The 18,397-nt window shown below is 33.7% G+C and overlaps 1 protein-coding gene and 1 pseudogene across 1 annotated transcript; one reads left to right on the forward strand and one right to left on the reverse strand.

The window, feature by feature from the left end:
* Positions 1–1,262: 1,262 nt before the first annotated feature.
* On the reverse strand, positions 1,263–9,904 carry LOC123211975 (annotated as a pseudogene).
* A 666-nt stretch (positions 9,905–10,570) lies between these two features.
* On the forward strand, positions 10,571–17,589 carry LOC123211967 (beta-adaptin-like protein B). Its single transcript, XM_044630959.1, has 15 exons — positions 10,571–10,941; positions 11,545–11,742; positions 12,096–12,209; positions 12,391–12,641; positions 13,231–13,366; positions 13,489–13,668; positions 13,796–13,888; positions 13,999–14,210; positions 14,296–14,359; positions 14,464–14,643; positions 15,173–15,265; positions 15,713–16,125; positions 16,250–16,439; positions 16,512–16,715; positions 17,030–17,589. The coding sequence occupies exons 1-15, from the start codon at positions 10,855–10,857 to the stop codon at positions 17,321–17,323; spliced, it is 2,709 nt and encodes a 902-aa protein (XP_044486894.1). The 5' UTR covers positions 10,571–10,854; the 3' UTR covers positions 17,324–17,589.
* The last annotated feature ends 808 nt before the right edge of the window (positions 17,590–18,397 follow it).

Consider the following 18,397-nt stretch of genomic DNA (forward strand, 5'->3'; position numbering starts at 1 on the left):
TATATATATATACACGTGTGAAGAATCCGAAAAGCCATCCATCCAACAACTCTCTCATTCTGTCAAAAGTGTGTTCCTGGGGTCACTTGCCAACCCCCAAATCATGAAACATTATAGTTTACTTTACTAGTTCTTGCCTTGTGAATTTTCTAATTCCTAGTTTTACGACTAGGTTCAAACCAAATTAGACTCAAATATAAATTAATTTAAATTTAATTCGAATCTTAAATGATTAACTTGAACTTCAATTTATTCAAAGTGGTTGAAAATTATAAGCAATATTATCGGAAAAGGATTCAGACCAAGTTAACGAATGGAAACTCTTTCTCAAATCTCACTCAAATTTTGTTAAACATTAAATCAAATCGAGCTAAATTGATACTATTCAACTCTACTCTAATTTCTATTATTATTAGGAAGGATTTAAACTAAATTAAGCTTAAATAAGAGTTAACTCAAATTCGATTTAAATTCAGAATGATTAATTCAAAATCAAACTTTACCCATTTGAATCATTAATATAATGACACTAATGCAGCCAAAGAGTTCATACCGAATTTTTTTAACTCAAACTTGATTCATTCGAACCAAACAACTATCCAAACTCAAGTGGCTCAGCTCGCAGGCACCCCATGCACCCCTAACCACTGCTGTGGCTTAGCAGCAGCATCTTGGAAGGAACACTAAACCAATACCTAACGCAAGTTGAGGAAAATCAAACGTCAGTAACAATGAGTGTTTTTGAAAGGTCTAAAAATTCGGAATGGCTGCAAATTGGCATCGTGCAGTGCAGGCCACAACTTTCAGTGCCTATTTCAAGTACCATTTACATCACATCAATCGTGGCAAAATTCTATCATTTTTCAACATAAACCAAACCAAGCCATGATTTAGTTGGCTTTAGCCTGTATTATCCTCCAATATTTTATATCTTTACCTTTGAAATACTGTTATCCATACAATTGAAATGAAATTTGTTTCTCTTTTGACAAAGATGTTGGGTATTTAAGCAGTTTAAAAGGATATTGACTTTAGAAGGTGGCTTGGGTTGGGTGGATGGAGTTCTGAGACAATTTTACTTCAATTTCTTGAATTATTGGGGCTATTATAATCAGTAATACAAGCCCTTTTTCCAAGTACAATCTGATTCGAATATGACATTTCCAACCATCTATAGTGGGAGAAAAAATTTTGACCAATGGGTTAACTTCTATGTTGCTTTATGTAATGAGAATTGTACTGAGAAGCCACTAGAGACCAGATGATATATTTAAAGATATTATACTCAGGACAAACTGTTCATAGCTCTTTCATACATACTTTTCACGCAAATTAAACTCACGCTAAATGACAATTTGCTGCAGCTTGAATTATGGCTAAAAGAATCACAATCTTATGCATTGTTGCGTTGAATTTTACCTCAGCCATAGCGTCTTTTAAACAGATAATGGCGTTTGGAGGGATCCTTTGGCTTACTCTTGAGCTGGCCTTGCCCAGCAAGTTTCTTCTGACCAGTACTGCAAAAGAGGATGAATAAAGGGGTATTGAAATTTTTACCACTATTTTATTTTGTGTATAAAAAATAATCATTTATTCTAAAGCTTTAACAAATATATCACAACAATAATCAACTTTTCTAAAATACCCTTCTTTAATCTTTCATGCAGATATTCTCTCTCTTCTTCTCTATAACTTTTTTCTCTCTTCTTCCTCTTTTTTCAAAGTGATAAAGGAATCACTCTTTCAAAAATAAATTATTAATGGAAGAAGACACATAATTGAATAATAAAATCTGTGAGAAAATTATTATAAAATATTCAACTTAGACACAAGGGAGGGAGAGACGAAAAATTTAATTTTATTATGATTTCATGTTGTTAGATTGTTTAATACTATTATTTCATGTTGTTTTTATTGTTTAAAGTTGTTATAATATTGTTTAATGTTATAATGATGGTTATAAAATACTAAAATACAAATTAGAAAAAATTCTAGATGAAGAACGGGTTGGCGTTAACGCCAACCCTCCGGGTACAGTGAATTTATTTATTTTTTGTTTTTTTTATTGCATTTAATTCTTTTTATTTTTTATGCTTCCGCATTCCAATTCGGTGCTCGTATGTGTATTGTTTTTCTTGTCATGATAGAGAGTTACATAAAAAATTATAAAATTATCAGTATCATTTTTTTTTATTTTTTATTACATTAATTTAAATTTGAATCAAATTTCAAATTAATCCAATCAAATCTAATTAATTTAAATTTGGATTAAATTAAAATTTAATTTAAAAAAATTAAAAAGAGTGGGCATTCATATTTTTTAAACAAAAGAAATTAATTAAAAAAATAAAAAAGGTTGGCGTCTGTTGAGACTCAAGTAAAAGAAGAGTCTCACATCTAATAAACTTAAGTAAAATGAGTGGTATATAAGTGTTGTGGATTGAACTTTAACATAAGCCAATTGGTTTTATGTAACATGGGTTTCAATCTACACACTTGTAAGTCAAATTTATATTTCCAACATGGTATCAGAGCGCGAGCCAAACGGCAGGTTTAACAACCTAAGTGTTCCTGGATACAAGTGACAACGCACCCAGCCAAGAATTGACTGAGCCGAAAGGCAGGCCTAACCACCTAGGTGTTTGCACTTAAGCGGGGGTGTTGAGACTCAAGTAAAAGAAGAGTCTTACATCTAATAAACTTAAGTAAAATGAGTGTTATATAAGTGTTGTGGATTGAACTTTAACATAAGCCAATTGGTTTTATGTAACATGGGTTTCAATCTTCACATTTGTATACCCAATTTAAATTTCCGACATGGTATCAGAGCGCGAGCCAAACGGTAGGTTTAACAGCCTAAGTGTTCCTGGATACAAGTGACAACGCACCCAGCCAAGAATTGGCTGAGCCGAAAGGTAGCCTAACACCCTAGGTGTTTGCACTTAAGCGGGGGTGTTGAGACTCAAGTAAAAGAAGAGTCCCACATGTAATAAACTTAAGTAAAATGAGTAGTATATAAGTGTTGTGGATTGAACTTTAACATAAGCCAATTGGTTTTATGTAACATGGGTTTCAATCTACACACTTGTAAGCCAAATTTATATTTCCAACAGCGTCTAAAGAAAAAAAAATTTAATTAAAAAAAACAACGCCAACCCTTTTTATTTTTTTTAATTAAATTTTTTTTTTGTTTAAAAAATATGAACATCCACTCTTTTTAAATTTTTTTAAATTAAATTTTAATTTAATCCAAATTTAAATTAATTTGATTTTAAATTAATTTAATTTAATTAGATTAATTTGAAATTTGATCCAAATTTAAATTAATGCAATAAAAAACAGAAAAAAATGATACTGATAATTTTATAATTTTTTATGTAACTTTTTATCATGAGAAGAAAAACAATACACATGCAAGCATCGGATTGGAATACGGAAGCATAAAATATAAAAATAATTGAATGCAATAAAAAAAACAAAAAAAATAAATTCACTGTACCCAGGAGGTTGGCGTTAATGCTAAGGACGCCAACCCGTTCTTCATCTGAAATTTTTTCTAACTTGTATTTTGATATTTTATAACCGTCATTATAACATTAAACAATATTATAACAACTTTAAACAATAGAAACAACATAAAATAATAGTATTAAACAATCTAACAACATGAAATTATAATAAAATTAAATTTTTCGTCTCTCCCTCCCTTGTGTCTAAGTTAAATCTTTTATAATAGTTTTCTCACAGATTTTATTGTTTAATCATGTGTCTTCTTCCATTAATAATTTATTTTTAGAAGAGTGATTTCTTTATCACTTTAAAAAAAGAGGAAGAAGAGAAAAAAAATTGCAGAGAAGAAGAGAGAGAATATTTGCATGAAAAATTAAAGAGAGATATTTTAGGAAAGTTGATTACTGTTGTGGTATATTTGTTAAAGCTTTAGGATAGGTGACATTTTTGCATACACGAAATAAAATAGTGGTAAAAATTTCAATAACCCATGAATAAATTTTATACATATGTACAAAAGATAAGGCGTTTAATAAAAGAAACTTATACAAAAGTGACAGATGACACTACAAATTAGTTCTTGCTGTCTTTACAAATTAGGCCAAAAACATAAGATTCTGCACAGATTTGACAACGTAGTAAAACTGCACCTGTATTCCATGTAGACCATCCCATTTGCACCTGACATAGCACTTATGGATCCCATGGAGCGACGGGCTTTTTGAAGGGCTATGTCATCTGCATCTTCTTCCAGTTGTTCTAGACCAACTGCATCATCACCGGCACTCAATACCTAACATGCAAAACATGTCATAAGCTTCTGGTTCATCAATCACAAAAATGTTAAAAGTGAAAATAAAAGGAAAAAAACAAACCTAGCTGAGAAGCTGCAATTGCTCATCCAAGCGGCGGTAGCTCAAGTCTGCTCCTGCATCAGCTGGAGGGAGGCTTGTAATTACCTGTCAGAACATACATTAGGATCCAAAGCTCCATACAACCATGACCCAAATGCAACTGTTGATTGACTTGAAAGGTAATGGGTGAACCAGCTCAAGTTCAGTAATATAAATGGCACTAGCTATACCTTACAGCAATGCAGAATGCAATCAAAGCAATTCACGGTTATAGTAACAGTGACCTTAAAAAAGTGGCATTGAAGCAACCTCATTAAGCATCATGCATGCACACGTTCCCAACACCCAAAATTATTCCACTGACATATATAGCAGCTATTCACAAATTAGATGATTCAGTACATTTAAGGGAATGACAATTTTTCCACACCAACTACAGAGTCTAAATGCCCCCTCCTCATTGGTAGGGAATGATCCCCTCTTAAAAATATATAAATTTAACCAGTGCACAGTTAAAATGATGTACCTTAAAGCTATAACCTTGATCAATCAGAAACTGCTGCCTTTTAGTTGAGTAGAACATCCCCTGTAGACAACAAAGATTAATTAGACTTACCAAAAAAAATACAAAGGTTAATTAGACACTGAGCTCAAAAGAAAAGGTGGTGTTTAAACATATCAGTCATCATTAGTGGAAGTTCTAGTTTCCGAATTCCTAACAGGGTACATGGAACATTTAACAAGTTGAAAAAAGAATAGAAGCACACCTGGGTATCTGTTGAAACAAGGGAGTAAAAAAATGCATTGTATTCCTCTTTGCCTCCAGCCATCCTATCTTCTAGCTTACCCTGTGGACCCAATTTTGAGCAATATTATATTCACAAAAAAACTAATTGGATTAGGGGTGTACAACAATAAGAAAAACTTAAATCAGATGGTTAATACCACAAATAAGAATCATCAGATAGAAAAATGTCCATAAGTCATCCTTCCCTTTCCTATAGGCACGGTCATAACCTCATTCCTTTCCTACACAATTCATACGAAGAAGACATCTAACAAATTCAATTTAATACCTCAGTTCCTTCATAAGCATATAAACAGAGTGATGTATAATATGTGTGAAAAGTTCATAATGCTGATAATCAACTCAGACAGCCAAATATACTCACTATTGAAGCTTAGCCGAAACAAACCTTTGCCCTAAGGATACGACTCAGTCGCTGAGCCTCTTGTTGTCTTGAACCAGCATGAGATGAAATCTGGATGATTACATTTGCCTCAGGAATATCTATAGAATTATCAGACCTGTGAACACAGAAGCAACAAAATCACCTCTGATGCCTGCAGTTTCACTAGGGCAAATTTATGCCCCCAACCGGAAAAGGACCAAATTATTTTCCAACAGTCAATCTACATCACATGACTTAGCATATGCAGATCAAATTCAGAAACTCAAGCAGAGTTCTATTCCTTATACGTGTTATACCGAGACACTACAAAATTCCCTTTATGAGAACTTGGTCCAACAATATTTAAATAATGGAAGCAAAGTGATGACATTGAATTTCACAAAAAATACGTTTGACAAGAAGATAGTATTCACTTCCCAACTACATTTGAAAGCCTGCAGAATCTTTGTCCTCTCAACATGGCTGTAAATTGCAGAAAAGATGGACAATTAATCATCAAAAACAGCAGTGAAATTAGAGCTCCAAGTAAAACACCCATGAACAACCTTGTAGCTCCATAGATCATGGGCTTGCGAAGTTTCATTGCATACTCTGTAAGGGCAAAAAGATTGTCAGCACAAACAATTATCTTATCACCACGCTGCTGCTCATGAAACCGGATGAGAAATTCACATGCTCAGAACTTATTAGGATTCATCACATAATGGGCCTGAAAATTAACAAACTGCAAACTTTAGACACAAAAGAAACATCAAACAACCATGGAATCTGAAATAAATAAGAGTAAGTCAATTTCTGGCTATTCATAAAGCAACAGCAACTCCACCCATTCACTTTCCCAATGAGAGAAAATGAAAGAAACACTCTTAAACTGATGTACATGCGATACGGAGATCCAGTAAAAAGAAGAGGGAAAAATAATTTTAGATTTGAAACCTATCCAGCATAACTAAAGTGTCATTCTTTAATTGGCAAACCTACTTCTTCTTGGAGTTTTCTTTCTTTAGATATTCGGCAAAGAACTCCTTTGTCATTGGACACCATACCTCAGCACATTGAACATTTGCAATAAATCCTCCTTTGACTAGATCCAACCAATTTGCTTCATGTAATTTGGATCCAATAAGGAAATTTAAATCCGTGATCCTTTCATCCTCTCTCACAAGTGTTGCTGCAATTCAATTTGTCAATAAATTATGCATTCTCAAATACAAAAAATGAAGGCTAGAGACATAGGATGATATTATCAGAATGATACCAGTAAGCCCAAGTTTGCAGTGTGATTTAGTGATGCTGATGACTTTATGAAACATGTGAGCAGGAACCACATGAACCTGCACATAAGATGTCATAAATACATTTTTCCACAAAGAATACATATCATTACTTGGTTGACCACTTAATAAACAAATATATCATGACTTTGAATCATGGAATCATATAATTACCTCATCCATGAGAAGCAAACCCCATTCTCTATTTCTGATTTCTTCAATAATCTTTTCAGATTCTTCAGATCTTTTACCACCAAAAGCAACCATGTTATATGTGGTCACAGCCACTCCTGCATTGCCGCAAAACCTCTCTTTGCTATCAGATGTAAAACGGCAGATTTGATCATCTTGTATGGTGGACCACAACTTAAACTGGAAGGCCCACTGGTCCACAGAAACAGCATTTGTTGCCAAACAAAGACAGCTCTTTTTTATCCGGCTTGCAGCAGAAACACCAACTAGAGACTTTCCAGCACCACCAGGCAGTACAATAATGCCAGATCTTGCTCTACCTGCAATTCAAATAAACAAGTTGTAAATCCACAAGGCAATGTCTAGGTTTATAATCCACTTGAAGCCAAACAAAATCGTAAGTTTCATCTTCCCCATGTCATTAAGAAGTGGTGGAATGTTGTCACTAGGTAAAGAAGATGCAGTCTCCTAGCTCCTAGTGAGATTCAACAAAGCCATAGATGATGGGGAGAAATTACAAAAATGATACAAATAAGATTCTTTCCCATGATTCCCCATTAGCTGAAGAATTGTGGACAAAAATTTCATTTATAAAATGTGTATGCATGTTCATCAAACAATATTTCAACAGCAAATAAATTTAAATGAACATACTACATTCTTACTATAAAGTTTGTAACCACATACAACCTCACCATTTCCAAACATTTTACTGAGACTCTTTTCTTGATATGGCTGTGGTTGCGCATGAGGCTTAAGCTCCATATTAAGGTCAGGGTTGATCTGCCATGCCAAAACAGCTTCTCATCAAATATTATGGGAAAAAAGGTCTTTAAGATCCCTGATTATGACTGGTCTACAAGTCAATTCTATGGAGTTGAAATTAACTACTTACAGTATCATTTCTAAAGTCATACTCCTCCAACATTGGATAATTTAAAGCATTTGGCAAACAGCGTTGTTTTACATTCTCAACCTGCAAACAAAGAACAGAGACATGAAGATAAGTTAATATAAAACCATATAGCATGACTCTAAATAAAAAATAACATGTTATCAAATCTTATTAGCTTTGCACTCATTGCAACAAAACCAATTGATACTTGTTGGTACTTGATAATCAAATTTTTTTCCTGTGGTCTAGTTGTAAGTTCCAGAAAAAATAAATAAATAACTAAATACATGTACACTATACATGAGATGTTGCAAATCACACGAAATAGATGGTCTTTACAGTTAAAGGAACCAAAAAGAACAAAGCTGTAAGCTCATGTTGGCAAAAGCATGCTTAAGATATGATGCAATATGAACATGTATGGTCACAGTGAGACCCACTTCAGAAATTTTACATACAACACATACCTGGGAAGGATCAATCTCAAATGAGTGAGTTTCTTTTTCTTCAGGTGCAGCAGCCAATTCTGCTTCATTTAGCAACTCATCATGACCAGTTGCAATTTCACCAGAAGACTTGCTTACAATAAATCCATCACTTCCATGGAAGCCCTAAACACAATTGATCCGTGTCCTCAAAATTAAACTTATAGGAAATAATAACATGCAAAAGGACCAATAGAGAGATAATGCTTAAATACTTTCAAGTGATAATAATCCAAACATTTGTGAGTACAAAGAGACTAAACGTATTGAAATAACCACTGGGTAAGACAATGTGTATTATAATAATCTATACTGTAAAGAACAATCTATACACACCTACAACAAATGACTTGATTCATCTTTAGTTACAAACCTCAGAAGTAATCCGAGCCTTTGATATCACCTCATCTTGAAGCAACTTCTTCAACACCTGCATGCATCAAAATCATGGTTTACGGCCAAACCTCAAGACCACCATTCCTCAAAAAAAACACAAACATACAACCAACTAGCCTCTGGAAACGGGGATTCAACAAGATACCGATTCTTCTTAAGCACAAGTTTTACTCTCCCATAATTAGCCGTCAAGGCATGTATAAAATAAATTATTTCTTCTGGTAATTTTGTTTTTGACAATTTATTCAATACAGAAATGATAGTCTGAGTCTCGAGTCCCACTGACAGTGCCGCATACAACGAATGTGGAGTCAAATTGTACTCATGCATCGACTCTGGCCTTCAAAATTATACATAAAAAATATTAATCATAAAGCGAGTACTGAACTTACAAAACTATAGCAAATGTAACGAATTTTCATACCTGCAAACAGGCTCAGCTATTGCGATGAGAAAATCATAAGCTTGTTTGTATAAAGGAGAGAAATGTTTCAAGAAATATTCGTCCATCAGCACAAGCCCACAGTGGCCAATTAGCATGATCGGGTTTTAATTCTAATTTACTAAAATCGCGTTTTTTCTCTTCTTTTTCACCTTCAATCATTGACATTTTACCAATTAATTATGCCAAACAAAGAATCTCAAATATTAAAAAATAATACTAATAATAATATAAAAAGAAATCACCATCACGAAGATTATCCCCGTCTTCATTGTAATAGGCGTTATCGTCTTCAACAAATCTCGTCGGATCCTCCTGCACAAATTGCTTGATTCTTTAAAAACTGTAAAATATCAATAAGAAATGTTGAGAAAATTACAAAATGGGAAGAAATGAAAACCTTATTAGTAAATTTACGTTTCTTGCTGGGTCGACCTTTATCGCCTGACAAAATATGTAAAAATTAGAAAAAAGATCCATTAAAGTTATCATTTATGGTGAAATCCTGAGCTTAATTTGAAATAAGAGATCGAAGATACCGTGTCCCATATCTTGTTTCTTCTGATCAAATTTCTTTTTCGTGGATTCCATTTAGTTTTTTTGAGTTCGTAAAAGATTTATAAGGTTCTTGGGGGGGTTTGGTTTGTTGTGTTGTAGAAGTGTGAAAATAAATAAAATTTTAAATAATGTGAAAAGACGATAATATCCTCTCAAGGCCACCAATCGGAAAACGCCCTGTCAGCTCACCGACCCATGCCTATTGGGCCTTCGGAATTTGTGTGGTCAAATATTTTCCATCAAACTTAATAATTCCTCCTGTTTATAATACTATCTTACACAAATCAAATTTAAAATAAAATTATATACAAATGTAAGTTTCAATTTGTACCCAATTTTTGAGTAAAATTCTTTAGATTCATGCTATTATTAAATTGAATTTTATTTAAATTTGATCGTAATCATATCACTAATGTGTCAATATTATAAATATAACTTAGATTCTTTATCGTACGAAAAATCTGGACATGTGCCATTCAATTTTCAAAATCAATAAGGCGAATTTGCATTTTCCTGGATGTAAGAGAAAAACAACTCCTATAAAATTAGATTCGATTTAATATGTTTAAATCAAATGAGATAAATTTAAATAAAAAAATTAAACTAATCTTTAAAAATGAGTTGAATTTAAAACGATTTAAATTAAATATATAATTAAATAATTTTTTAATTGAATTTAAAATTTATTTAGTTGCTCCGAAATTTCTCTATTTAAATTCGAATAAACATAAAAATTAATATTTTTCTAGCTTTGTGCATTCAGCTCTAGCCTTCTAAGGAGATCTTTATAAAATGAAGGATCTCAGAGTTCGTTAAAAAGGCCGAAAAGTTTTTTTAATTCGGAAAAGTTGTGTGGACGAACTCTAATATTTAGGCCACGTTGGGCTCTTCGGGTTCAACCCAACAATATACCCGACCCTAATTACCGAAACATTTTCCATTTCGGCTTTTGCTATTGCCGGTCATTGTGGATGTTTCTGTTCATCCTGGCGCATCAATGAACTGAAAAACTTCGAAGACTGAAAGAAGATACCTCATAGAGGAGAGAAGCAAAGATGAGTGGTCACGATTCTAAGTATTTTTCCACTACGAAAAAGGGAGAAATCCCTGAGCTGAAAGAAGAGCTGAATTCGCAGTATAAGGTACCGTCCGTAACTTTTTTGATAATTTATTTTAATTGTTATGTTTCATTTTTAAATTTATTTAATTTGATCTTTTATTTGGACTTTGATACTCGTGTCTTTGTTCTGCTTTCTAAGAAATTGTAGATGGCAGATCTATTTTTGATAAAAGATCGAAACGACGCGTTTAAATATCTGTTTGAGTGCGAGTTTTTGTGGTATCTGGATTGGAGTTGTAAAAAAAAAGGAATCTTTTCGAGCGCTACTATGATTTGAACAGATCTAGATAATACATTCTCTTTTCTCTGTTTTTTTTTTTTTTTTTTGGAGTAAATGTATGGTGCATAAGAAATATTAGATCTATAATGCCTGGAATAGTATTTGATTTTTAGTTGGTTTGGGAGCTTCTATGAGGATTTATGTTTCTTTCTATTGGCCATATGAAAATTAAAATGGTTTTATTTCACTCTCGATAGCTTTTTGGTTTCATTAGCCGGGTTGATGGTTTCTTTACAATTTGTTCTGTTTACCAGATGATATTGTAATTTTTTTTATTTAGAATTCTCTTGCTTTTTGTACTTCATGGGAATGTGAAGGCATTCTTTTCTTTTTATTGTCATGTAGGATAAGAGAAAAGATGCTGTGAAGAAGGTTATTGCTGCTATGACTGTTGGGAAAGATGTTTCATCATTGTTCACAGATGTAGTGAATTGCATGCAAACAGAAAATTTAGAGCTCAAGAAGCTTGTTTACCTATATCTTATCAACTATGCTAAATCCCAGCCAGACCTAGCTATTTTGGCGGTAAACACATTTGTGAAGGTAAGAATTAAGGTGAACCTGCTGTTGTTCGACATAATTTTTTCCTTCTTTGATTTGGCACTACCCATCCCTGCCCAGAAGATTGAAAGTAGTAAATAAAACATCCTTAGATGAGTTCTGCATTTATGATCATGCTACATTTTCTTGAATCACAAAATCCGTGCTATATTTTTGTCGTGTACTCTATATTATTGGTAATACTGAAATCAGTACTATTGAATTGCTTTTACTATAAATAATCTCATGTTTCTTGCACAAACTCAATGAGCTCGAAATATACAACATAGTGTGTTTAACATTGTTGCAGTTATGCATTTCTGCTTCATTACTGAACTTTTGTTTTATGGATGCAGGACTCACAGGATCCGAATCCTTTGATTCGAGCTTTGGCTGTGCGTACAATGGGATGTATTCGTGTTGATAAAATCACGGAATATCTTTGTGACCCTCTTCAGAGGTGTCTTAAGGTGGAACTTCTGGTCTTGGATATTTCCATCTTGCTGCTGGAACTAGTTTTTGGTTTTATTGTCTCATACAGTGTTTACTCTTCTTATTTGACTTAGCTAATTATTCTACTTGCAGTTTGTCACCTTTTCTTTCTTTCCTTTTGCATTTTTCCTAAGTTGTTGTTTTATGGCTTTGTGACAGGATGATGATCCATATGTACGTAAAACAGCAGCCATATGCGTTGCTAAACTCTATGACATAAATGCTGAGTTAGTTGAGGATAGGGGTTTTCTTGAATCTCTCAAGGATTTGATATCTGACAACAATCCAATGGTTGTAGCAAATGCTGTGGCAGCTCTGGCAGAGATTCAAGAGAATAGTAGCAGACCCGTCTTTGAGATCACTAGTCACACACTCTCAAAGCTCCTTACTGCTCTAAACGAATGCACAGAGTAAGCCTATATTTGATCATTTCCCTTTTTTTCTTTTCTCAAAGTAGGTTTAACAAGCAAATTAACATGAATAGAAGTCTGTGTATAGTATATGGTTGTTTATTATAGTCTATCTTTTGATTCTTTGAATATAGTTGGTATCCATTAAACCTTTTCACTCCTTTTGGCATCAAATGTCAACCCCATAATGAAGTTGTTTTCTGATATATATTGTGGTTTGCAATGGTAGAATTGTTGGCTAATCTTTGTAAACTGGTGGAGATATTTCATGTTTATTTAGGTTTGTGGTATCATGTGCATGTAGATATCATGCTTTAAGGTGTTGTAATAGGTCTTGCTAATAGGATCACTAGGTATCATTGATTCTATTTTTTTTACTTTGGACATTGTACCTTTAGAACATGTTCATTTGCATACTTGCAAGCTTTTTTCACTTTCTCAGAGAAAATTGGAAATTGATATCTTTTACGATATTATAAAAGATGTGTTTCTGATCAATTATACAATGGCATTGTATATTTTTTTAAGATTTAGCAAGGACTACATTTTGGCTTTTTTTTTTTCTGATGCCAGTGAACATTCTGTTTAGGTGGGGTCAAGTTTTTATATTGGATGCTCTCTCTAGATATAAAGCAGCTGATGCTCGTGAAGCTGAAAGTATAGTGGAGAGAGTTACTCCACGACTGCAACATGCTAATTGTGCTGTTGTACTTTCAGCTGTTAAGGTACCATTATATTTTATATTGATTGGTATGCATCTTTATTTCCTAGTTGCTGTTTAGATCGATCAAGACTGTATATTTTTTTGTCATTCTTAACCCCTTATTTTTTTTCTGCTGGCTTGTAGATGATCCTTCAACAAATGGAGCTTATCAGCAGTACTGACGTAGTTCGAAATCTTTGCAAAAAGATGGCTCCTCCTCTTGTGACATTACTGTCTGCGGAACCCGAGATACAATATGTTGCATTGCGCAATATCAACCTTATAGTACAAAGACGTCCTACAATCCTTGCCCATGAAATTAAGGTGATTGAAAAATTCTCATGTGCTTGCTAAAGTGCTTTACATATATTCATGATTATTTTTATTTATGCTTCATTTTAGTAATTATGTGAGCAGGTACTCATACTTATCAAACATTTACTGTTTATAGGTATTTTTCTGTAAGTACAATGATCCAATTTATGTGAAGATGGAAAAATTAGAAGTCATGATAAAGCTTGCTTCTGACCGAAATATAGATCAGGTTGGTATACTTTATAGATGTTACTGTAATTTTTTAACTTTATTTTGCTTTTTGAATTCATAATGAAAATATTTTTTGATGTGATGCTAACTGGGCGAACACTTCTGTAGGTTCTTTTGGAGTTCAAAGAATATGCGACAGAAGTTGATGTAGATTTTGTCAGAAAGGCTGTTCGTGCAATTGGCCGTTGTGCCATAAAATTAGAGAGAGCAGCTGAACGGTGCATTAGTGTTCTGCTTGAGTTGATCAAGATTAAAGTAAACTATGTGGTTCAAGAGGCTATTATAGTTATTAAAGATATCTTTAGAAGATACCCTAACACGTAGGTTACAGCTTTCTTATACGATATTTGCTAGAGAAATAAAACCTTTATAACTAAAATTTGAAACTTTATCATTTTCTTGCAGATATGAATCTATCATTGCAACTCTTTGTGAAAGCTTGGACACTTTAGATGAGCCTGAGGCTAAGGTTGTTCCATTCCTCAGTTACTAAGCAATGTAAAAATTTCTATTATCTCGTAGAACTGCTGCATTCATTTATGACTGACCTTGACTTGTCATTTCTTCCCTCAGGCCTCCATGATTTGGATAATTGGTGAATATGCAGAAAGAATTGACAATGCTGATGAGCTCCTTGAAAGTTTCTTAGAGAGTTTCCCTGAAGAGCCCGCACAAGTCCAGTTGCAATTGCTAACAGCGACTGTCAAACTTTTTCTTAAGAAGCCAACTGAAGGTCCACAACAGATGATTCAGGTATCTTTTTAGCGTTTTACATGCTTATATTTCAATTAATTCGGTCTTTTGCTTTTCTATCTCCATTGTCTTTGATGGCAATTGCCAATAAGTCTATGCCATAGTTGCCCCAGCTTAGGAAGTTAAATTATATGCCGCTTATGAGTTTCTCTGGTTTTTACATAAAACTTTAGGAGCAATTCACCTGGCACGGAAATTTGAATGGTAAACTACAGCTTGTCTGTAACTGTTTGCTGTTGATGGTAGAGTTATGTATGGAGAGATTGTCTTTTCAATTGTCAATTTGTATGTCATCGGTTGCCTGCTAGTTTGTGGTAGCAAATCCTAGATGGGATCTAAAGAGTTACACGGTTATATTTGTGGAGTAATTTCATTGTGGTGGGATGTAGTAGTCAAATATATCTCTTCTATATCTAGAAGATGGGAAATCAATTTCCATAATTGTAAATGTCATTTCTATTTTTATTTGGACATTTACATTCTTCAAACATTCCTGTCAATTGTCACTAATACAAATTCATAAGTGCAGGTCGTTTTGAACAATGCCACAGTGGAAACAGACAATCCTGATCTGCGCGATCGTGCCTACATATATTGGCGTCTTTTGTCCACTGATCCTGAGGTGTGGGTCTGCTGAAATCAGTGTCAAGTTTCTTCTGTATCTGTTCAATTTCAATAGCAACAGATATGCTTGAATATGAATGCATTGCACTCTGCCATTTATTTTATTTTTTATTATCACTTTAGGAAGGACTGTAGAAGTGCATATTAATTCTGCTGGAGTCCTTGTTTTCAGCCATGCCTTGCAGAATTTTCCAACCAGCTCTACAGAGTGAATCTTCCAACCCAACAATATCTTCACCCATCTTATTTGTGCCAAATTCAAAGTATTTTTTTAACATAGATCTTGCCATGCCAAACCCTTTGAAGGAAAGGGGTCTATAATTGTAGGATGACTGTATTAAAACCCTTGGGTTTTTAGGAACTTGTCTGCATGCATCTGGAGTGGAATTTAAGGGCTATAGTTTATCAGCTGTAATTGTGACAGGCCTTATTTTTTACCTCTCAGGCAGCTAAGGATGTTGTGTTAGCTGAGAAGCCTGTGATCACCGATGATTCAAACCAGCTTGATTCTTCTCTTCTTGATGAACTTCTTGCCAACATTGCTACATTGTCTTCTGTGTATCACAAACCACCAGAAGCGTTTATAACCTGTGTGAAGACCACAGCTGCAAAAACAGAAGACGATGACTACCCTAATGGAATTGATACTGGGTATTCAGATACAGCTGCTCATGTTGCTGATGGAGGAGCATCACCTCAAACTAGTTTCAGTAGTGCCCCATATCCTGCAGGAAGGCAGCCAGCACCTCCTCCAGCTGCTCCTGTACCTGCTGCTCCAGTGCCTGATTTACTGGGTGATCTGATAGGCCTAGATAATAGTGCCATTGTCCCAGTTGACCAGCCCGAACCTGCACCTGTGTAAGTGTGATATGAGGAAACTATGTCACTGGTCTCATATTTGTGATGCAGAGTAATTTGACTATTTGTATCATTTTCATTGCATGCTATTGTTCTGACCTGCATCGTTTGTCCTTGATTGCAGTTCTCCTCTTCCTGTTCTACTACCCGCATCAACTGGCCAGGGTTTGCAAATCAGTGCACAGTTAACATGCCAGGATGGTCAAGTATTATACAGCATGCTGTTTGAGAACAACTCTCAGATTCCTCTTGATGGGTTCATGATTCAATTTAATAAGAATACATTTGGTCTTGCAGCTGCTGGACCCCTTCAGGTATTTAATACATTTGTGGTATTAAAGTTCATTGATTCATGTGTCATGGGGCTATAATTTCTTGCATTGCAGGTTCCACAACTACAACCTGGAACTTCAGCCAGGACATTGTTGCCCATGGTATTTTTCCAGAATATGTCTGCTGGTCCTCCAAGCTCGCTTTTGCAGGTTGCTGTGAAAAATAATCAACAGCCAGTGTGGTACTTCAACGATAAGATCTCTCTTCATGTGTTTTTCACTGAGGATGGGAGAATGGAGAGAGGAAGCTTTCTTGAGGTAAAATATTTGAACAATATTATATTCGTTCAAATCATATTCTTGGTACTTCACATGATGTGAAACAGAGAAAGAACCTTCACATGGATCACTGCTTTGATAGGAATCAATTTATGCTTGAAAGTTTAATATTATCTTATAAAATTCATGAAAATTGCAATTGCAGCTCTTTTTTAGGAGCTAAAATTGAGTGAAGAATAAATGAGGCAATCGCATCAATTCTGAAACTTTTGTGAAAAGAAATTTTTGTGACAATTCAAGCGATTGAAAATCAATGTTTATACTTTTTGAGTGTTTCCTTCCCAAATATGTAGACATGGAGGTCCCTTCCTGATTCCAACGAGGTGTTGAAGGATCTTCCAGGGATTGTAGTGAGCAATGTTGAAGCAACCCTAGATCGGCTGGCTGCATCAAACATGTTTTTCATAGCAAAGCGCAAGCATGCAAACCAGGATGTGTTTTACTTCTCTGCAAAGATCCCTCGTGGTATACCCTTCTTGATAGAACTCACTACAGTTATCGGAAATCCTGGCATCAAGTGTGCAATCAAGACTCCAAATCCTGAGATGGCTCCACTGTTCTTTGAAGCCATCGAGAGTCTCCTTTAAGGCATGATTCTGTTTTCATGTGGGTTGAATTCAGATTATTTTTTGTTAGTATATGTGAAAAATATATCTTCTGGCTGCCAGGTTTTGGCTAGTCATTTTGCTCATTCCACTTTCGGCCATCTTCTGCTTGTATTGATTCAAACTTTGAGATTCTTTTTCTTTTTGGTTGTAAGTGTCTCGATTTTGGTAGTGGATTAAGTAGATGTATTTTATTTTTGACACATTTTATCCAGTGATATATTGTGATTCTTTTCGGTCTTCTTTCATTTCAGTTTGTTCTTGTAAGGCATCAGCCGTTGGCTGGTGTAAATCTTCGGATATGAATCATTTTTTCTTTTATCCTAATGTAAATGTGTCCCACAATTATCATAAATCATGGTCTGACTGTGGGCTTCTGATGAAGAGTGGGGTGCGTTTAGTTGACGGAAATATATAATTTATCATTTATTATTTATATTATTTTATTTTATTTTATTTATAATAAATAAAAGATTTTAGTATTCTTATATTATTAATGATGATGTGACAAAATAGTAATATAATAAATAATATAAGAGATAATTTGATTATTATCTTTGTCTTAAGAATTAAAAAATTATCAAGGTAATCTTGATTTTATTATAATATATAATTTATTTATTATTGTTTTAAGATAAAAATAATCTTATTTTTAATTAATATAATAAATAACATAAAAATATTTTAAAATAATTATACCTAAGGATATTTAAATAAAATAATATATTAATATTTTTTTATTACTTCTAACAAGACATAATAATTATTTATATTTATCTATTTTTATCAAACATAATAATAATTTTTATCTAATAATTTTTAAAATAATTTATTTTTAATATAATATTTTAATTTTAGTAATAAAACATTCTTAAAATTAAACGTTCTCTAAGTGTTTTTCTTTTTGTATATGTTATACCCAAATTCATAATGAACCAAGCTTGAGGTTAGCTTCATACAAGACGTCATCGAGCTTAAGTTTAATCTTGAGCTTCACTTAACCATCGAGTCAAGCTCTAGCCAGTTATAACTTAAATTTACTTGATTCGATTGCAT

This window comes from Mangifera indica, chromosome 3, assembly GCF_011075055.1.
Source record: "Mangifera indica cultivar Alphonso chromosome 3, CATAS_Mindica_2.1, whole genome shotgun sequence".
In the NCBI taxonomy this organism is placed as follows: Eukaryota; Viridiplantae; Streptophyta; class Magnoliopsida; order Sapindales; family Anacardiaceae; genus Mangifera; species Mangifera indica.

Excerpts from the sequence above, each read along its gene's own strand:
- LOC123211967 (XM_044630959.1), top strand. The coding sequence starts at position 10,855 with ATGAGTGGTCACGATTCTAAGTATTTTTCCACTACGAAAAAGGGAGAA. Across the intron at positions 14,644-15,172 it reads GTCCACAACAGATGATTCAG|GTCGTTTTGAACAATGCCAC; the intron begins GTATCTTTTTAG and ends TCATAAGTGCAG. Across the intron at positions 16,716-17,029 it reads AGAGAGGAAGCTTTCTTGAG|ACATGGAGGTCCCTTCCTGA; the intron begins GTAAAATATTTG and ends CCAAATATGTAG.